This window comes from Anomaloglossus baeobatrachus, chromosome 10 (genome assembly GCF_048569485.1).
Source record: "Anomaloglossus baeobatrachus isolate aAnoBae1 chromosome 10, aAnoBae1.hap1, whole genome shotgun sequence".
NCBI classification, from domain to species: Eukaryota; Metazoa; Chordata; class Amphibia; order Anura; family Aromobatidae; genus Anomaloglossus; species Anomaloglossus baeobatrachus.
Genome location: NC_134362.1, coordinates 166,458,862 through 166,482,066, shown reverse-complemented (window position 1 = coordinate 166,482,066; position 23,205 = coordinate 166,458,862). Strand labels below are relative to the sequence as shown.

General features: G+C 44.4%; 1 protein-coding gene across 1 annotated transcript in view; it reads right to left on the bottom strand.

Moving 5' to 3' along the window:
- SLC12A4 (solute carrier family 12 member 4) overlaps nt 1–23,205 on the bottom strand; it is a 504,360-nt gene that overhangs the window by 173,297 nt on the left and 307,858 nt on the right. Inside the window, 1 exon segment of the mRNA XM_075325791.1 lies at nt 8,663–8,720. Within this exon segment, the coding sequence (XP_075181906.1) occupies nt 8,663–8,720 (58 nt within the window).

The following is a 23,205-nucleotide window of genomic DNA, read 5'->3' as shown; positions in this document are numbered from 1 at the left end:
CAGCTGACACTATAAGTCAAGCGGTGAGGCCGGCTTTTTACCGCCCGGCCGGCTAAACTATCAGCTGCTGCGGAAGGACAGGAGTCTGCACAGAAGTGTGTTGTTGTTTTTTTTTTTACACTGATGCATCAGCTGATTGTATAAATGCCGTTTATGCAATCAGCTGCGGTGTCATGTGATTCAGGCCCTTGAACCTGACAAATCATCTGATCGCTTTGCCTTCCAGCAAACCGATCAAACGATATTGGATCCGAATTCGACGGTGCGGGACCGTTGACCCAGGATTACTGCGGAGGGGGGGTTCTTTATTTCAATAAAGATGGAGTCACTAATTGTGTTGTGTTTTATTTCTAATAAAAATATATTTTTCTGTGTGTTGTGTTTTTTTTATCTGTACTAGAAATTTATGGTAGCCATGTCTAATAATGGCGTGACACCATGAATTTCGGGCTTAGGGCCAGTTGATAATATACAGCTAGCCCTAATCCATTAGCCAGCAAGCCACCTGTCACCAGGGCAGCTGGAGAGTTGGATACAGCGCCAGAAGATGGTGCTTCTATGAAAGCGCCTTTTTCTGGGGCGGCTGCGGACTGCAATTCGCAGCAGGGTTGCCCAGAAAGCTTAGGCACCCTGCGCTGAGGATTCCAATCCCCAGCTGCCTAGTTGTACCTGGCTGGACAGAAAAATTGGGCAAAGCCCACGTCATTTTTTTTTTTTTTTATTATTATTTCATGAAATTCATGAAATAATTAAAAAAAAAGGGGGTTTCCCAATATTTTTGGTTCTCAGCCGGGTACAAATAGGCAGCTGGGGGTTGGGGGCAGCCCGTAGCTGCCTGCTATACCTGGCTAGCATACAAAAACATGGCGAAGCCCATGTAATTTTTTTTGGGGGGGGCAAAAAACTCCTGCATACAGTCCTGGATTGAGTATGGTGAGCCTTGTAGTTCTGCAGCTGTCTGTCTGTATGGAGGAGAGCAGACAGCAGCTGCAGAACTACAAGGCTCAGCATACTCCATCCAGGACTGTATGCAGGAGGTTTTTGTCCACCAAAAAAATTGACGTGGGCTTCGTCATATTTTTGTATGCTAGCCAGGTACAGCAGGCAGGTACGGCTGCCCCCAACCCCCGGCTACCTATTTGTACCCAGCTGGGAACTAAAAATATAGGGAAGCCCTTTTTTTTAATTATTTCATGAATTAATTAAAAAAAAAACCCGACATGGGCTTTGCCCCATTTTTGTGTCCAGCCAGGTACAACTAGGCAGCTGAAAATTAGAATCCGCAACACAGGTTGGCCCGAACTTTCTGGGCCCCTCTGCTGCGAATTGCAGTCCGCAGCCACCCCAGAAAATGGCGCTTTCATAGAAGCGCCATCATCTGGCGCTGTATCCAACTCTCCAGCTGCCCTGATGCCGGGTGGCTTGCTGGGTAATAATGGGTTAATACTAGCTTTATTTTACTAGCTAGTATTAAGTCAGAGATTCTTAATGTCAGGCAAGTTTGACCCGGCCATTAAGAATCTCCAATAAAGGGTTAAAAAAAGGACACCACACAGAGAAAAAATACTTTAATAGAAATAAATACACAGACACACTTGGAGACTCCATGTTTATTACTCCCTCTCACCCCTCAACGATCCTGGTCTTCTGTCTTCTTTCTCCTTCAACCCATGCAGCTCTGCTACATCAGACAACACTGAATGGGAGGAAGACACTGCTGCTCCCGTGCAGTCTAATCACTCAGTGAGCAAGAACAAAAAGGACCTAGCGTCACCTACACAGGTGCTCAGGAAAAAATTGTTTGGTAGAGATAAAGTAGCCCTGGCACACCGTTTATTTCCCAATTGTAATAACGAAGAAGATGAAAGTCTCTTTTAAATTTTTATTGAAAAAGACGATACAGTTGCAGAAAGTCCGCCTATGACAACGTTTCGGCCATCATTTCGGCCTTCATCTGGTCGGACAGACTGACTGGTCAAGTAGTGATTCTCAGAGGAGCGAAGTAAAATTATAGTACTGGTAAAGTAATATGAACACGTTATTTGTCTATTTGTGGATAGATTAGCAAAATCCTGGGATAATAGCGGGGTCCCGTCAATATTTCAGGTTACACTTATAGGTATACTCTGTGAGACAGAGGTGATACTTGGCTCTATGAGAGCGTCAGACCAATCTGTACATGAGTGGCAGGATGTATACACAATCTTTAGGTAGGGCTGCTGCGTGGCAGATTGCTTAATTCAATTCTACCTAGTAGAGACGAAGGGTAGTGGTGCCACAAGTTACATGTTACATGAGATCCGGGATTCTATGTCTAAGACTTAGTTCATATGCACAAGGCAGAAAAAATGAATGATTGGAGTCCGCAAATGCCTGGGAGCAGGGGCCCTATGCCTCAAAAATCCGGTTTGTTTAGTTATCAGTGGGGCTTAGAGATACAGCGGTGAGGCAGGTAAGGAGATCAGTATGTGTGAAGACCGCTTGCGTGCCCTGTGCGTCTCTAAGCCCCACTGATAACTAAACAAACCGGATTTTTGAGGCATAGGGCCCCTGCTCCCAGGCATTTGCGGACTCCAATCATTCATTTTTTCTGCCTTGTGCATATGAACTAAGTCTTAGACATAGAATCCCGGATCTCATAGTATCATCATAGTATCATAGTTTTAAGGTTGAAGGGAGACTCTAAGTCCATCTAGTTCAACCCGTAGCCTAACATGTTGATCCAGAGGAAGGCAAAAAACCCCAATGTGGCAAACAAGTTCCAATGGGGAAAAAATTTCCTTCCTGACTCCACATCCGGCAATCAGACTAGTTCCCTGGATCGATACCCTGTCATAAAATCTAATATACATAACTGGTTATATTAAATTTTTCAAGAAAGGCATCCAGGCTCTGCTTAAATGTTAGTAGTGAATCACTCATTACAACATCATGCGGCAGAGAATTCCATAGTCTCACTGCTCGTACAGTAAAGAATCCTCGTCTGTGATTATGATTAAACCTTCTTTCCTCAAGACGTAGCGGATGCCCCCGTGTTCCAGTCGCAGGCCTAGGTGTAAATAGATCTTTGGAAAGGTCTCTGTACTGTCCCCTCATATATTTATACATTGTGATTAGATCTCCCCTAAGCCTTCGTTTTTCCAGACTAAATAACCCCAAGTTTAATAACCTGTCTTCGTATTGCAGCCCCCCCATTCCTCTAATAATCTTGGTCGCTCTTCTTTGCACCCTCTCCAGTTCAGCTATGTCCTTCTTATATATCGGTGACCAGAATTGTACACAGTATTCTACGTGCGGTCGCACTAGTGACTTGTACAGAGGTAGAACTATATTTTTTTCATGAACACTTATACCTCTTTTAATACATCCCATTATTTTATTAGCCCTGGCAGCAGCTGCCTGACACTGTCCACTAAAGTGAAGTTTACCATCCACCCATACACCCAAGTCTTTTTCTGTGTCTGTTTTACCCAGTGTTCTACAATTAAGTACATAATCATAAATGTTATTTCCTCTACCCAAGTGCATGACCTTACATTTATCTACATTAAACTTCAATTGCCACTTCTCAGCCCAATCCTCCAATTTACATAAATCTCCCTGTAATATAAAATTATCCTCCTCTGTATTGATTACCCTGCAGAGTTTAGTATCATCTGCAAATATTGAAATTCTACTCCGCATGCCCCCAACAAGGTCATTTATAAATATGTTGAAAAGAAGCGGGCCCAATACTGACCCCTGTGGTACCCCACTATGAACTGAGACCCAGTCCGAGTACGTACCATTAATAACCACCCTTTGTTTCCTATCACTGAGCCAGTTTTTAACCCAGTTACACATATTTTCCCCTATCCCCATTATTCTCATTTTATGTACCAACCTTTTGTGTGGCACCGTATCAAAAGCTTTTGAAAAGTCCATATACACAACATCCACTGAATTTCCCTGGTCCAGGCTTGAACCTACCTCTTCATAGAAGCTGATCAAATTAGTTTGACAGGATCGATCCCTCATAAACCCATGTTGATACTCTGTCATAAGGTTATTTTTCTTGAGATACTCCAGTATAGCATCTCTCAAGAAACCCTCAAGGATTTTACCAACCGTAGAGGTTAAACTTACCGGCCTATAATTTCCCGGCTCAGTTTTTGTCCCCTTTTTGAATATTGGCACCACATTTGCTATGCGCCAGTCCTGCGGTACCGACCCTGTTATTAAGGAATCTGAGAAGATTAAAAATAATGGTCTATCTATCACAGAACTCAATTCCTGTAGTACTCTGGGGTGTATGCCATCCGGGCCCGGAGATTTGTCAACCTTAGTGATTTCGAGGCGGCGGCGTACTTCCTGCTGGGTTAAGCAGGTAATATTCAAGGGTGAATTTATGGCATCACTGGTCATGTCATCTGCCATGGCATTTTCTTGTATAAAAACCGTAGAAAAAAAGTCATTCAGCAGGTTGGCTTTACCCTCATCCCCTTCCACCATTTCACCAAGACTATTTTTAAGGGGGCCAACACTATCGCTTTTCAGTTTTTTACTGTTTATGTAGTTAAAGAATATTTTAGGATTATTTTTACTTTCTCTCGCAATGAGTCTCTCTGTCTCAAACTTAGCTAACTTAATTTGCTTTTTACATATTTTATTTAATTTTCTATAATTATATAATGCCTCATCACTACCTACCCTCTTTAATTCTTTTAAGGCTTTCTGTTTTTCTTTTATTGCTTCCCTTACAGCTCTATTTAGCCATAGGGGTTTCCTCCTATTTCTAGCATGTTTGTTCCCATAGGGTATATTTTCTGCACAAGCCCTATTCAGGATGCTCATAAAAGTCTCCCATTTGCTTTGTGTACTTTTATTACTTAGTACATCATCCCAGTTTATTGCACTAAGATCATCTCTCAACCGTTTAAAATTTGCTTTCCTGAAGTTTAGTGTCCTTGTAGCCCCTCTACTATACATCTTACTAAAGAATACATGAAAACTTATTATTTTGTGATCACTATTCCCCAAGTAACCCCCAACTTGTATATTTGATATGCGGTCTGGCCTATTGGTTAGTACAAGGTCTAGTAGTGCTCCCCCTCTTGTGGGGTCCTGTACCATTTGTGAAAGGTAATTATCTTTCATTGTTATCAAAAATCTATTTCCTTTGCTGGAACTGCAAGTTTCTGTTCCCCAATTTATATCAGGATAGTTAAAGTCCCCCATAATAATTACCTCTCCGAGACTCGCTGCTTTATCAATTTGCTTTATGAGGAGATTCTCTACCTCTTCCATAATATTCGGCGTCTTATAACACACCCCTATCAGTATTTTATTATTCATTCTCCCCCCCCTTATCTCCACCCATAGGGACTCTACATTCTCAGTACCCTCACATATGTTGTCACGCAGGATGGGTTTTAAGGATGATTTTACATATAGACACACACCTCCCCCTCGCTTATTTGTACGGTCATTCCTGAATAGGCTATAACCCTGTAAATTAACAGCCCAGTCATAGCTCTCATCCAGCCATGTCTCTGATATCCCCACTATATCATAATTTTCTTCCAACAATATTAATTCTAATTCCTCCACCTTATTTGTGAGGCTTCGGGCATTAGTGTACATGCACGTTACGTATGACTCTGTACCTATATTCCTGCTTACTGTATTGACTGTCCTAACCCTTCCTCCCGTACCACCCCCAATTTCATTACTTGTGCCCTGGTCACTATCTGCACTACATTCCCCTTCTATAAAGTGAATACCCTCGCCCCCCATTCCTAGTTTAAACACTCCTCCAACCTTCTAGCCATTTTCTGCCCCAGCAGAGCTGCACCCTCCCCATTAAGATGCAGCCCATCCCTAGCATAGAATCTGTAGCCAACTGAAAAGTCGGCCCAATTCTCCAGGAACCCAAAACCCTCTTTCCTACACCAATTCTTGAGCCACCTGTTAACCTCCCTGATCTCTCTTTGCCTCTCTGGTGTGGCTCGTGGCACAGGTAGTATTTCCGAAAATACCACCTTTGAGGTCCATGCTTTAAGCTTACAACCTAATTCCCTGAAATCATCTTTAAGGACCTTCCACCTACCTCTAACTTTGTCATTTGTGCCAATATGTACAATGACCGCTGGGTCCTCCCCAGCCCCTCCCAGTAATCTGTCAACCCGATCAGCGATGTGCCGAACTCGAGCGCCAGGAAGACAACACACTGTTCGGCGATCCCTGTCTTTGTGACAGATTGCCCTATCTGTCCCCCTAATAATTGAGTCCCCCACTACCAGTACCTGTCTTGCCTGCCCTGCACTCCTATTCCCCCCCTTACTGGAGCAGACACTCCTCTGGCGTCCAGAGGTCATGCCTTGCTGCAGCAATGCTACCCCTGTAATGACATCCCCCTCATCTGCCAAGTTTGCAAACCTATTGGGGTGTGTCAGTTCAGGACTAGCCTCCCTAGCACTTTTCCCTTTACCCCCCTTTTTGTCACCCAGCTACCTACCTCACCGTCCTGCCGCTCCCTACTACGATCCTCCCCCACATCTGACCCAGCAAGCTGCTGCTCAGTGAGCAGCACACTCCTTTCCATATTGCTAATGCATCTCAGAGTTGCCAGCTGCTCATTTAGATCCAGTATCTGGGCTTCCAAACGTGCAACTTGCGCACATCTCGAACAACAGTATGCACCCTCGAACGGCTTTTCAAGGACTGCATACATGAGACAAGATGTACACTGGATCGCATTAGCAATAGTGGAGCACATTTTCTAATGGGGATAGCACTAAACAAATGTTAAGTAATTAAACAACTAAATACAAACAATTCTATTCACACTTACTTTTGCTCACACTTTGCTCACTCACGCTCACAATGAAGAAGACAGGCCAAAACCCGGTTCTCCTTGAGCTCGCGGTGACTCTTCACTTATCCCAGAAGGCACTGGGAATATGCAAATTATCCTCGCAAGACTCCTTCCCTGGTTATCTCATGTAACATGTAACTTGTGGCACCACTACCCTTCGTCTCTACTAGGTAGAATTGAATTAAGCAATCTGCCACGCAGCAGCCCTACCTAAAGATTGTGTATACATCCTGCCACTCATGTACAGATTGGTCTGACGCTCTCATAGAGCCAAGTATCACCTCTGTCTCACAGAGTATACCTATAAGTGTAACCTGAAATATTGACGGGACCCCGCTATTATCCCAGGATTTTGCTAATCTATCCACAAATAGACGAATAACGTGTTCATATTACTTTACCAGTACTATAATTTTTCTTCGCTCCTCTGAGAATCACTACTTGACCAGTCAGTCTGTCCGACCAGATGAAGGCCGAAATGATGGCCGAAACGTTGTCATAGGCGGACTTTCTGCAACTGTATCGTCTTTTTCAATAAAAATTTAAAAGAGACTTTCATCTTCTTCGTTATTACATTTGGGAAATAAACGGTGTGCCAGGGCTACTTTATCTCTTCTAATCACTCAGTGAGTCAGCAGAGGCTGCGGGTTGTAAGCCGTGATGTCACCGTTGCCACCATTGAAATAGTAATCTGACAGGCGAGTTACTATAGCAATGGTAATCTCCGTTATTCACCGGCTGTGGCATCCAGTCCTTGCATGTGGGCTGACTCTGTAAAGAGCGCACACATGCAGGAATGGGAAGCCAAGCATGTGCCCAAGCATCTTGCCGGTACACGGAGATGCTCAAACGAGCACCGCGTACCGGAGAGATGCACTGACAGGACCTAGCATGACGTCTAACCATGTGACCAGTCTGTAGCCAATGAGATAATACACATGTGACTGGTCACATGCTATGACGACGTCACGGAAGGTCCTATAATTAGTGCTGGTTACCGGGAGGGCGCAGCGATGATCGGAAAGAAAAGCGGCGGGAGAGAGTGCAGGACGCATCGCAGGGACCTTTAAGTGTAATGGCAATGTTTATTAACTGTATGTGTACATGTATAATGTGTTTGTATGTGTTTGCTTACCATTGTTTTCAATGGGGTTCGAAGGTATTCGTCGAACATTCGCCGAACTGAGCCGCCGTTCGACGTACCGAACTCGAACACTAGGGGGGTGGCTCAACACTAATTGACAGGCTGTTACGTCAATGCTAATTTCCTTGAATTCCTAATGCATTTTAACCTTGCTGTGCCCATGTGAGTCACTGAGCCATCCTCTGTTACTGAGTTTAGGATCACAGGTCAAACTGAAAACTCAGCCTCCTACATATTCATTACATGTACAATGAAACCTTCAAAAAAGGCTGCTTTGTCTTGCATTCTCTAAAGATTTATAACTAATATTTGTAACATATGATTGCGAAGCGGAATAAACCCTGTTGCAAAGTTGTGTGACTGGAGGCTTCAATATGCTATGACAGTTTCTACGTCACTCACAAATTAGTAGATGCATTGTTTGCAAGATCATGTGGACTGAGTATGTTACAGGTTATTTTAACCAGCCAATGAGGACTGAATTATTTCTAGACTCAAAGACAAATAAAGGACCTTGCAACAATTTATTTATTATATTTCAGACAATAGAAGAATTTGCCCAATATTCTTTAAATTACTGTTGCACTTTTGAAGTATTTGTGGAGTTACTGCTTCTGTACCTAAAGAACAACAACAAAACAAATGGTGAAAATATCACTTACTTGTCTCTTAAAACCACTCCCTCGACACAAGCTCCAAAAAGGATTACTGCACTGAAATCTGAGTATTTATGTTAAGATCGATGGATTTTATATAAATGTTGCATTCATCAGTACTACAAGCAATGCGCATACTTGACTGTAGCGCCGTTGCTCCATTACAACTCCACATAAACATTTTTTTTTCAAATCCCCTAAAAAAGACTTGAAATATTTTTTTTTTATAAATTCTTTATTTAAATTTTTTAAGTCATAAGGTATAGGACAAAAAAAAGGGGGGAATGGCATCTTAACAAATCTTTTACAGGACATGACACAATATACATATACAGAGTGTAATACACATTGCGACATATATGATCCTATATCAATAGGGTACAAAAGAGAGAAGCTTTGATGCCTGAGAAGATATGGGAGTAAGAAGAAAAGGAGGGGAGAGGAGTATTAAGTTTAGTATAAGGCAGAATGCGGGGAGAAGATGGATTAATGATATATAGGGGAGAGAGGGTGTTATGGTGAACAGAGTAAAGAAACTGAAGTCCTGCTAAGATTATCATGTTCTTTTTAGAGCAAGGAGTAATAAAAAAAAACATGAAACATATGAAGAGAATTGTTTCGTCAATATTGACGAAGGCTAAGGGTGGCTTTACATGCTGCGATATCCGGCCCGATATCGCTAGCATGACACCCGCCCCCATCGTTTGTGCGCGATGGGCATATCGCTGCCTGTCGCGCACAAAATCGCGCACCCCCGCCACACATACTTATCTGTCCTTCGACGTCGCTGTGACCGGCGAACCGCCTCCTTTCTAAGGGGGCGCTCCGTTTGGCGTCACAGTGACGTCACTAAGCGGCCGCCCAATGTAAGCGGAGGGGCGGAGATGAGCGGGACGTAACATCCCGCCCATCTCCTTCCTTCCGCATTGTGGCCGGAGGCAGGTAAGGAGATGATCCTCGTTCCTGCGGCGTCACACGGAGCGATGTGTGCTGCCGCAGGGACGAGGATCAACTTCGCCCCTGCGACAGCAGCGATAATTGGGAGTGGACCCCCATGTCAACGAGGAGCGATTTTGGACGTTTTTGCAACGATCCAAAATCGCTCCTAGAAGTCACACGCTACGACATCGCTACAGCGGCCGGATGTGCGTCACAAAATCCGTGACCCCAACGAGATCGCTGTAGCGAAATCGTAGCGTGTAAAGCCCGCTTAAGCTACTATCATCATGTAAGAGTATTTAGCCAAACGCTCCAGTTGGTTGATATTTTCTCATCTTTAATTTTTGACAATCTAATTTTTTCATATATGCCTACTCGTGTTGTCTCCTCGATCCATTCTTTGATGGAGGGCGGGTCTTCACTCTTCCAATGTCTAGCTATCATCAGTTTTGCAGCATTGAGTAATTGAGGTAGCATGGAATTTTTTTTTAATAGTGTGTTTGTAGGATCTAGATTTAAGAGGATGAATTTTGGTGTTAAATGTATATCTATTTTAGCCACTCTCAATGTGTTCTCCTACCTTTTCCCAGTATTCTTGAATTTTAGGACATTTCAACCAGATGTGAGTCAAAGTGACCAACTCCATCTCACATCTCCAGCATAGTGGTGATATTGTGCTATTTATTTTGTTTAATATTAGTGGGGTTTTGTACCACCTTGAGATTATTTTATAATTTAATTCTTGATATCTCACTGAGAATGTAAGGTAATGAATATTTCTCATTATTGCTTGAATTTCGTTTGGAAGAAATTTTATGTTCAGTTCGGTTTCCCATTTGCTTATAACATTTGGAATAATTTCTCTTTGTGTTAAATTTTTATTTATTTTAGCTATTATTTTGTCATTTCTCATTGTGTTTAAAAATAGTTTGAGTATTGGGGGGTCTGGTGTACAAGTTGAAATGTCTGGAAAGTGATGTTTTATTATGTCTCCAAGGATTTGTGCATCCGCGTTATCGAGTTGGAGGGAGGAGATGAGTAAATTGATTTTGTCAGATCTTAGGGAGTCATTTTTGTCCATCAATGAATATAGTGGTGCATCTCTATATGCTTTCGAAAGACCAATCTTTTTTTTAAGTGTTCTATATTTGTTTGGTATTAAATGGAGAATAGGGGTGGCTTTACATATCCTTGGTATGATGTTCATTTTTTTATTCGTTCTGTGCCATAGCTTAAGAGTTGTCATAGTATAGGGGTTTGAGATGCTATTATATTTGAATTTGTTATGTGGGGTAGGTCAAAGATGGTGTTGGAGCCCTGCATCTAGGTCATGGATTTCTAGAGTCCTCCATAGTTTTGTTGGGGAGTGAGTTCTAAGTTCAATTACTCTAGCTATGTGTGCGGCTATTCTGTATCTCTCAAAATCTGGAAGACCTAGACCTCCTTTGTGTTTTGGGTTCGTTAAGATCTTGTAGCTTATTCTATGACTTTTTCCTCCCCATATAAAGTTTGATACTAAGCTTTCCATTTTTTTGAAGAATTGTTGGGGGATCTCTATCGGGAGAGTTTGTAGAAGGTATACAATTTTTGGTAGGATTATCATTTTTATTAAGTTGACTCTACCGAACCAAGAAATTGGAACATCTTTCCATGACGTCAGAGTGGATTCTAATGACAATATTAATGGTGCAAAATTAAGCCTATAGAGATGGATGGAGGAGTCACTCAACTTTGTGCCTAGATAGGTGATGGATGAGCATTCCTTAAATGGTGAGATTGTTGTCAATATTTTTTTGGTTTCAGGTGATATTAGAATGTGCATAATGTTTGATTTAGAAAAATTTATTTTAAAGTTCGAAATTGAATTAAAGTAACTTAAGTCAGATAGTAAGGTTTTTATAGATTCATTTGGGTTTACTAGAAAGAAAAGAATATCATCTGCGTAGGCAGCACATTTGTGTTCAATTGTGCCAAGTTTCAATCCTCTAATTTTGGGGGATTGTCTAATTTTTTGTAACAATGCTTCTAGCGTAAGGATAAAGAGTATAGGAGATAGGGGGCAGCCTTGTCTTGTGCCATTCTGTATATTGAAGCCAGGAGATAATGTGTTGTTGATTTTGACTTTCGCTGAAGGGGCGGTATATAAAGCCATAATTTTGTGTATGAATTTTTGTGGAAGTCCGAATTTGGAAAGGGTCTGCTCCATGAAGTACCAATCGACGCGATCAAAGGCTTTTTATGCATCCGTAGAAAGTACAGACATTTGTATTTTCCGGTGTTTTGCCAGATGGATCGCGTCGATTGCCCTCATTACGTTATCCTTAGCCTCTCTACCTTTGACAAAGCCAACCTGTTCTGGGTTTATCAGTTCTGGGAGAAATATTTGTAATCGGTTCGCTAAGATTTTGGCATAGATCTTTATGTCATTGTTGATAAGGGAGATTGGCCTGAAACTACTACAGGAGGTAGGGTTTTTTCCCTCCTTCGGTATCAGGCTAATGTGAGCAATAAGGGATTCCTTTTTAAATTTGTTGGATTCGTTAATGTGGTTAAAATAATCTGTCAGATATGGAACTAGTTCAGCTTTAAAATGCTTATAGTACTCAATCGAGAAGCCGTCTGGGCCTGGGCTTTTGTCATTTGGGGTTTGTGATATAGCTTCGTCTACCTCATTTCTAGTTATTGGGCAGGTTAAAGAGTTCTTTTGTGTGTCAGAGACCTGAGGAAGAGTTAATTTTTTTAAAAAAAAGTCTTGTTTTTGCGATTTTTTCGAATTCAGTCTTGCAATTTGGTTTTAGATTGTATAGGTTTGAAAAGTATTCAGAAAATGTTTTAGCAATATCTTCCGTCTTGTATAGGATCTGATCTTTATTATTTTTTATTTTAAGTATGTGGGTAGAGTTGATTTGTTTCGTAATAGAATTTGCGAGGTATTTACCACATTTATTTGCATATGAATATGCTTTGAATCGAGAAAACGACAGAAATTTCTCGTATTTCTGGTCAAGAAGAGCTCTCAGCTCGAATCTTAGATTGTAGAGTTTTTTTTCTAGAATAGGGGAGTGTGACGTCTTATGTTTGTCTTCTAATTTTTTTTTAGGGCTATTTTTGTTGTGATCTCTTTTTCCCTCTCTTTCTTTGATCTTGATCCTAATTCGATAAAAGAGCCTCTAAGGACGGCCTTGTGGGTTTCCCAAATATTGGAATCACATTTGCTACCCAAACAGTTTTCTCTGAAAAAGGTTTTGATATTTTTGGCTATTTGTTCTCGTGTGTTATTATTTTTGAGGAGATTATTGTTTAATTTCCAGTTAATAGGCCCTTTGTTTTATTGGTGTATTTTCAAATTAAGAAATAGCGGGGCATGGTCTGAAAATAAGATTGCGTCATATGAGATGTCATCTACATGACTCAGAAATTTGTGTGGAAGAAACAAGTAATCAATTCTTGAGTATTTTTTATGTACAGCTGAAAAGAAGGAATAGTCCCTCGAGGAGGGGTGTACTATTCTCCAAACATCCATCAGAAGTCGGGTGGATAAAAGCTTTCTAATGTATTTAATTGTTTTTTGTGGTCTTGTTGATTGGCCATTCGATGTATCTGAAGGGGGATGTAAAGGTACATTAAAGTCACCGCCTAGAATTAATTGACCCTCAGCAAAGTTATCTAGTATGTCGGTTACTTTTTTAAAGAAGGCGCCTTGGTTATTGTTTGGTGCATATACATTCGCTAACGTGAACAGGACATTGTGTATTGAGCCTTTAAGCATTATATATCTGCCTTCTGTGTCGTGTAGCACATCTTGGAATGTAAAGGGGATCCTTTTATTCATAATTACGGAAACACCTTTACTTTTTTTTTATTGGTGAATTGGAGTTATACCACCTGGTATAAAATCTGTTCTTGGTTATAGGCGTATGTGTTTGTTTGAAATGGGTTTCTTGTAGGAATATCACATCTACTTTATTTTTTTGTAAATAGTTTAAGATCTGTGACCTTTTTTTTAAATGTTTAGGCCTCTTACATTAAAAGTAGCTACTTTTATGCTAGTCATTAGGCATTGATTAGATGTGGAACCCATGGTGTAACTATCTGATTTACCTGATATAACTATTGTCTAGTTTGATGAGTAATGCTGTCTTTTAAACTTTTTTTTTCTTTCCCTCCGCCTCTCACAAGACATGTTTCCCTCTTTTTCTTTCCTCCTGCTCTTGTGCCCCGCCGTCCGGGGGAGGCAGAGGGGCGGGAGGGGTCTGGAAAATACATCCATGTCGGAAAATACAACCCCCTTGGATCAGGCACGTAGGCCTGTCCTTTGGGGAAATCTGACATGGATGTAATCAACTCATTTGATCAATTAAGACTCACAGGGAGTCTTTATAAACTAAAGCCCCCAACACCCGTAGGTCCACACCCCCGCGGACCTGAGATCCTTTCTTTTTTGCATTTACTGCTGGAGGGGTCGGCACCATTGCCCATCCCCCAATCAGCTGCAAAAAAAAAAAAAATTTTACCAAATTAGTGATAGACCTGAGATCAAAATTTCTCAGCATGGTCTACCTCACTTTGTTGTTTTATTTACTGTTATGTTCTGGTTTACCCCAAACCCTGCTAGGAAAATCCAAAAGACTTTAAATATTTTTATTATATTTCTATATACATGCAAATGAACTTGTGTCCTGGTAGCTGAAACAGTTAAGGTATACAAAGAAACATGGACAATCAGCTCATCTATATATATATAATTGCCCTATTCTGCCTGTCTGTCCAAGAAATGACGTCATACGCTGAAACCGCCTAAACCACGCCCACACAGCTCCAAGAGGCCGAACATCCCCCCCCACACACCCACCCATCACTCTACCTCACCGAATCAGCAGCGGCCCTGCATCACATCACCCACACCTTACTCTACCCAAACCCAATCACCAGTGACGACCGCTCAATTAGGACACGCCCATTCGCCGAAACCCTGACGACGCCATGGCGCATCTGGCGGACAGGTACAAGGGACACCGCAATGGAAGCTCCCTACACCCGACGCGACGGAGAACAGTGGGTGCTTTCACACTTGCTTGCGTTGTGCGGCATCTATCACAATGCGTTGTGTGACGCATGTGACGGATGCCGCTCCCATCATCATCGCACATACACCGGCACTACCGCCCCCATCATCACCGCACATACACCAGCACTACCGCTCCCATCATCACTGCACATACACCGGCACTACCGCCCCTATCATCACCGCACATACACTAGCACTAGCGCTTCCATCATCACTGCACAAACACCGGCACCACCGCACCCATCATCACCGCACACACCCTGGCACTACCGCTCCCATCATCACCGCACATACACCGGCACTACCGCTCCTATCATCACCGCACATACACTGGCACTACCGCTCCCATAACCACCGCACATACACCGGCACTACTGCACCCATCATCACCACACATACACTGGCACTACTGCACCCATTATCATCGCACATACACCGGAAATACCGCTCCCATCATCACCGTACATACACCGGCACTACCGCTCCCATCATCACCGCACATACACCGGCTCTACCGCTCCTATCATCACCGCACATACACTGGCACTACCGCTCCTATCATCACCGCACACAGCCAGGCACTACTGCACCCAACATCACCGCACACATGCAGGCACTACCGCACTCATCATCACCACACACACACACCAGCAATACCTGAGTGACGTATCCGCTTCTCCGCTGACAGCGCGACTCACTTCAGGTGCTCTGTGGAGCTCACAGTGAGCAGCGGTGTTTTACGGACGCTCCTGTCAGCTTCATGTAGCAGAGCTGAAAGCGTAATGGGACCTTTGTGGATTACACCGGACCTGGAGGGGTATTTGGGAATTAATAAAGTGGTGAAAGAGGGTGTTTTTTGTCTTTTATTTCAAATAAAGGATTTTTTCGGTATATGTGTTTATTTACTTTCACTTACAGGTTAATCATGGGGGGGTGTCTCAGACGCCTGCCATGATTAACCTAGGACTTAGTGGCAGATATGGGCTGCCATTAACTCCTTAGTACCCCGATTGCCTCCGCACAAGGGCAATTCGGGATGAGCCGGGTAGAGTCCCGGGACTATCACATCTAATGGATGCAGCAATTCCGGGCGGCTGCTGGCTGATATTTTTAGGCTGGGGTGCTCACCATAACGTGGGGCTCCCCATCCTGAGAATACCAGCCTTCAGCCGTGTGGCTTTATCTTGGCTGGTATCAAAATTGGAGGGGACCGCACGCCGTTTTTTTTTTAAATTTATTTATTGTACTGCATGATATAGATCTGCCCACCAGCGGCTGTGATTGGTTGCAGTGAGACAGCTGTCACTCAGCGTGGGGGCGTGTCTGACCGCAACCAATCATAGGTGCCGATGGGCGGGGGAAGCAGGGAATTCGAGATGGAATAAGGAGCAGCCGCCATTTTAAAAAAAGAAGCCGCCAGAGCAGTGTGACAGCTGTGCAGTGCCACGCCGGTGATCGGTGAGGGGGAGAGAGGGAGAGACAGACCGACATTGACAGAGAGAGAGAGACCAACAGAGAGAGATAGAGACCGAGAGAGAGACCGACAGACAGAGAGACCAAAAGTGCTTTTAACAATTTAGAACGTTCTGCTAGACATGCTGAGCATGCTCAGTAGAACATGACGGAATCCTGCACTGGAATCAGTCGCCAAACACATGGCGACGGAATCCAGTACCATAGACACTAATTATGCCTCTTAAAGGATCCCGACGGAATCCTGAAGAGTGTGTTTTTTTTTACAGCAGAAAAAACGCTACATTCAGCATTTCTTCCACCCAACGGGCACTGACGGTCACCGACAAAACAACTGATGCGCCGTGGGGCAGATAGAACGCAAGACCATCCGTTGCAATCCGCCCTTAATAGAAGCCTATGAGGAGTAAACGGATTCCTGCAATGTTTACCGTAATTCCTCAAGGCGGCGGATTGCAACGGATGTCACTCAACGCAAGGGTGAAAGCGCCTTTAAGCCCCGACCCACAGGAGGCCCCAAAGCGCAGATCAGTGACCCAACTATGCCACAGAGACACAGAGGGACGGGGACCGGAGGAGACGCAGCTGCGGCATCGTAGAGCTTCCCCACGTCACAGAGACACACAGAGGGACGGGGACAGGAGGAAACGCAGCTGCGGCATCGCAGGGCTTCCCCACGCCACAGAGACACAGAGGGAACTGGCACAGGAGGAGACGCAGCTGCAGCACACTAGGAAACCAACACTCCGGGACGCAGCTCTCCCACTAACCAACGATAAATGCTGGGGAAGCACATGGCTACTTAAATATTAAAACTGCTGTGAATGTTAAGGAGCCGCTCATTACTATTCATGAGTCACTCAGTACTATTCATGAGCGGCTACTTAACATTCACTGCACACACACACACACAACCCCGCTCATATCAAACATCGCCCACAGACACATATCAAATACAGACACCCACATACCAGGATGGGGGCCATACAAAAATGGAGACTATACCAGAATGGAACACAGACCAGGATGCTGCATACACAAGGATCCTGCCTATACCACGATGGGGCCACATACCAGCATCAACCCACATACCAAGATGGGGGTCATACAAGAATGGAGACCATACCCGGATGGGACACAGACCAGGATGCTGCATACACAAGGATCCTACCTATACCACGATTGGGGCACATGTTAGGATGGTGGCTACACCATGATGGGGGCACATGTCAGGATGGTGGCTACACCACGATGGGGGCACACCAGCATGGGGCCACATCCAGGCATCAGCCCACATACCAGGCCAACCCACACCTCCCAACACCACAGCCTGCAACTCACCGCCGGCCACAGTGGAAATGCGGAGCGGACACCGCACAGGAGCAAACAGCTGGCAGACAGATGGATGGTGCCTATACCGGAAGGCTGCCTACACCACATTGCGTGCACAGACCAGGATGGGGGCACATGTCAGGATGGTGGCTGCACCACGATGGGGGCACATACCAGCATCAATCCACATACCAGGATGGGGGCCATACAAGGATGGAGACTATACCCGGATGGGACACAAACCAGGATGCTGCATACACAAGGATCCTCCCTATACCACGATGGGGGCACATCAGGATGGGGGCACACACCAGCATGGGGCCACATCAAAGCATCAACCCACATACCAAGATGGGGGTCATACAAGAATGGAGACCATACCCGGATGGGACACAGACCAGGATGCTGCATACACAAGGATCCTGCCTATACCACGATGGGGGCACATATCTAAAATACCCGATGCGTTAGAATCGGGCCACCATCTAGTCTATATATATATATATAATTGTCTAATTCTGTCTGTCTGTAACGAAAATCCCGCGTCGCTGATTGTCGCACCAGCCGCCCGCGACCAATCAGCGACAGGCGCAGTCCAGCCGCGAATTGTCGCGGCATTTGAACCACGCCTCGCTGATTTGTTGCACACAGACACCGCCGCACACAGAATCCACTACATACACCCCAGCAGCCTCTATATACACCCCAGCAGCCTTTATATACACCCCACAAGCCAAAGCCTCTATATACACCCTAGCAGCAGCCTCCAGCACACAGTAAAGAAAAAAACAAAACGATTATATTCACCTTGCACTTTCTTCTCTTTTCATACTCTGTTAAATATAAACATTTGGCCATAATATAGTACACCGAGGGCATAACTCAATAGTATCCCCCGGGAAAATGCCTACTCCATAAGGCATGATGAACAACAGGAGAAAAAGATACGGCACAAAATAATGCAAAATATATATTTTATTAAGTTTAAAAGACAATTAGAAAAATATTATGAACAACAATGTATTGGAAAGGTCTAAAGTGAATGTGTAAAAAAAGGGTATTTGTTGAAAAGTAAAGAGATTAGCACACAAAACCAACCATAATTAATAACAATATGCGTAATGCCTATATGTTAAATTTTAAAGATAACACACCAGCATGGCATTGGATTGAAAGAAGTGGCAGACTAGAGGGGCACATGTAAAAAAGAAATTGTAGATAAGTCTGTACCTGCAATCAGGCCTAAGGAGATTGTGCCCCATATAGAACAACCACTATTGTCTGTAAATAAGGTGTAAATGGTTCCCTAAGAGCTGCTTCACACACAGCGAGATCGCTGCTGAGATCGCTGATGAGTCACGGTTTTTGTGACGCAGCAGTGACCTCATTAGCAATCTCGCTGTGTGTGACACTGAGCAGCGATATGGCCCCTGCTGTGAGATCGCTGCTCGTTACACACAGCCCTGGTTCGTTTTTTTATTGTTGCTCTCCCGCTGATAAGCACACATCGCTGTGTGTGACAGCGAGAGAGCAATAATCCTGAATGTGCATGGAGCAGGAGCCTGCGTCTGACAGCCTGCGGTAAGCTGTAACCAAGGTAAACATCGGGTAACCAAGGTGGTTACCCGATATTTACCTTCGTTACCAGCCTCCGCCGCTCTCACGCTGTCAGCGCCGGCTCCCAGCTCTCTGCACATGTGGCTGCAGTACACATCAGGTAATTAACCCGATTTGTACTGTAGCTAGGAGTGCAGGGAGCCAGCGCTAAGCAGTGTGCGCGGCTCCCTGCTCTCTGCACATGTAGCTGCAGTACACATTGGGTAATTAACCCGATGTGTACTGTAGCTAGGAGAGCAGGGAGCCAGCGCTCAGTGTGCGCGGCTCCCTGCTCTCTGCACATGCTGCAGCACAGCGACGCGTGTCGTTATGATCGCTGCTTCAGCTGCTGTGTTTGACAGCTAAGCAGCGATCATAACAGCGACTTACAAGGTCGCTGTTACGTCACAGAAAATGGTGACGTAACAGCGACGTCGTTGTCGCTTAGTGTGAACCCAGCTTAACGAATGCACAGACCTGCCACAAGGGTACACTCCAAATGAAATAAATTAGTAGTACATGCTCAAGATTAGAGGGCTGTGCAGATGAGAGGCAAGGACCATGTGAAAAACCAGAGGAGACGCGGACAATACCTGGTGGTGTGGAGGGAGGTTGGCTCTGGTGGTAAGGAGGAACTCCTGACAGCTGTTTCGCAGCACGCTTTCTCAAAAGGAAGTGTGGTGCATGCGGTGGGAAACCAGCTATATTGGGAGCGGGGAGGTGAGAGCAATCAAACCTGATTGCGGTTAGTGTTGTGCGCATGCGCCAGCAGTCGAGTACGGGCAGCAGCAAGGGACAGAAAACACCGCTGTGTGCGGCGCACGCGCGAGACCACAGGTCGCGTCACCATGGTTCCCGCGCAAGAGGCACCAGACGGACACCGTCGTAAACCACCGCCCACTGTCAGCAAACCGGAGGACGCGCATAACCGCAAGCAGGTGAGTATATGATAATGAATAGACATATGGGAAGTACCAGGCACATTAAGATTGTAACAATAAATGACAAGTCAAGGAACAAAGTAGTCCACAGAATCAAAGTAAGGCCTGATACAATCAGAAAGATGTTTTTGGTCCCAATATCCATTGGAAGAAATAGACCTAAGGGAAATAGTAATTACAAAAGAAAAAATAATTAAAATGATGTAGATAAAAACAAGGGGCATACACCAAATAGAACAATACTCCACAACCTCAATTATTACAAAAATGTCCCATCTATATATTATGTAATCCCAAAAAGCACACGGCACAGGGAAATGACAAGAGGAGAACTAGAAGGATGTAAGAAAATCTCATATAGAGTTGATGATAATATGCATGATATATATATAAATCCTGACTAAAAAAAACCCTACAAAAAAGGGGCATAACTGACCACTTCATTTAGTCCAAAACGAACCAGAGTGTTCAGGGAGACAATCCACCTGGACTCCCACTGTGCTAGAGTCTTGCGTAGATTGCCTCCCTGGACACCCTCCGTGGACCACATCTATGCCCCATATCTGGAGTGATTTAGGGTTACAGTTGTGAAATGTCCTAAAATGGCGGGGGAAGCGTCTTGAGCAAAGTGACGTCCTCCACCGAACCAGCTGCAATGATGTCTCCAACGTGCTCTCTGACTCTTGTGTGGAGCTCACGTGAGGTGAGCCCCAAGTAAATCAGGGAGCACGAGCATGTTGCGTAGTAAACCACATGTGTGGTACTACATGTAATATACTGGAAGATGGAGAACGTCCTTTTGCCATCAGAAGAGACAAATGATGATGCCCTGATGGTATTGCTGCAGGCGGCACAATGACTACAGGGGAAACAGCCCCGGAGAGGTCCGCTGGATCCAAAATAGTTCTGCCTAGGAGGAATGTAATGGCTTTTGACGAAAAGATTCCCCAAGTTCCTAGCCCTCCCAGCTGTCATGAGGGGTCTTCTGGGCAGCACTTCAGCCAAAGTGGGATCAGTAAAAAGTACCGACAAGTGCTTACCCAGGATTCCCCTCATTGTGTCCCATTCACGGTTAAAAGTCCCAACGAATCGAATCTGAATATCAGTGGTTGGCCTACGTGGTTTGTATTGTAGAAGTTGTTCCCTGGGGGTATTTTTAGCACGTAGATACCCCTCACTTTAAACCTGCATCGGAGATCGGACGACTGGGATTCAAAGGTGGAAGAAGTGGAGCAGATCCGCTTCATCCGCAGAAACTGTCCGGTCGGGAGGGCGCGTATGGTAGATATGATATGACCAGAGGATGCATGAAGAAGGGCAGTGACCGATGTGTCCTTCTGGAAGACGTCGTTCTGAATGCCCCCCGACCCATCCACATAAATGCCGATGTCTAAAAAATCCAAAGTAGTCTTGCTTGACCTATAGGTCAGCTTGATGTTCAAGGAATTGGAATTTAGGTCATCCATAAATAGATCGAGTTGCACGGTCGTGCCCTGCCAAATAATAGAAATATCATCTATAAAGCAGAGCCAACACTGCACATGGGCGCTTCCCGCAGCGCCAACATCGCCAAACACCAACCTTTACAATACATTTTTGTTCATAATATTTTTCTAATTGTCTTTTAAACCTAATAAAATATATATTTTGCATTATTTTGTGCCTTATCGCCTTCTTCTCCTGTTGTTCATCTTTTCATACTCTGTAGTACTTTCTCCCTCCCCTCGCTGGCCCTGCAGCCTGGGAGATGCGGCTGCTTCCTATTTCCATCTCGGCATGTCCCGCCCACTTCTCTGCTCAGCTGCCTCCGGATTGGATGTGGGTGTTGCTGAGGAAGTGGTGGAGCTACATAAACTACGTACATATTCTAGAATACCCGATGCGCTAGAATCGGGCCACCATCTAGTATAAGATATAATTACCAAACCCATTTTGGGAACTGATTAATAAGTGGTTGGTCAAAAGAGAAAGTTCAGAGATAACTGATATAAATCATTAACACAGGGCTGAGGCTGTATAACATATTCACATTCTGTTTATAACTCACGGACTATCAGAGTTGGGGTGAGACCTTAACTTTTTATCATTTGAGACAAAAAAAAAGAAAGCACAAAAAAGTGTCCATAGAAATGTATTAGGTTACACATCGAATTTTCCCCATCACTAGTAAATAAATTGATGTGACACTGCCATCCCTTTAAGCAACAGATTAGAAGGACGCAGCAAGAAGTGGTGTTAAGCTCAAGCACTTCTCCAGGAGAATATAGGAGAACTTGCTTTGCTAGACAGCACAGAGGGGAATAAAGAGCTTACAACTTATAGGCTACAAATGTTCAGAGTACAGTGTCCATTTTAGGACATGATCATAAATCAGTGTTAAACATCAGGAATTCCCTGTTTGATCACTGACAACTGATCACTAAGACCTCTTTCAGATGTCAGGGATTCCAGTACGTATGTCGCCGTTTTTATTCGTACGAGAATCACTGACATACGCCGACCCATTAAAATCAATGGGTCCATTACAATTAATGGGTCTGCACATACATCAGTGATTTCTCACTGACCGTGTTTCCGTGTGGCGCACACGTGTCCATGTGTTCCATATGGAAACAAGTCCGTTTTTCTCCGGTACCAGTGATGTCACATGGACCACAGCGTGGTGTGATTCGTGTGCCACGTACCAGATAAAACATACGTCTGTGAAATAAAATTATATTTCGTACTCCCCTTCTCCAGCGCTGCAGTCTTCGGCGCTGCTGTCTCCTGCTTCCAGGCCGGCTAAGGCCGGTTTCACACATCCGGCTTTTCGCCGGTTTACCGGATCCGGCGCTCTCCCATACAGTGACTACAGTACAGTGACAGCGCAACAAGCGCCGGTCACATGCTGTCATGTGACCGGCGCATGTGACCCGGAAGTTACAGCGCTGTCACTGTACTGTATAGTCTGTACGGGAGAGCGCCGGATCCGGTAAACCGGCGAAAAGCCGGATGTGTGAAACCGGCCTAATAATGCTCAAGCACTGCAACCCAGAAGCAACAGTAGCGTGGGAGACTTCAGCACCACAGACAGCAGCGCAGGAAGACAGGTGAGCATAAAGTTCCTGATCTCCGTGTGCTATAATGGATAGCACATGGAGAACACACGTGTGCGAAAATCATGGCACACAGAGGGCCATACGCACCTTTAACACGTCAGA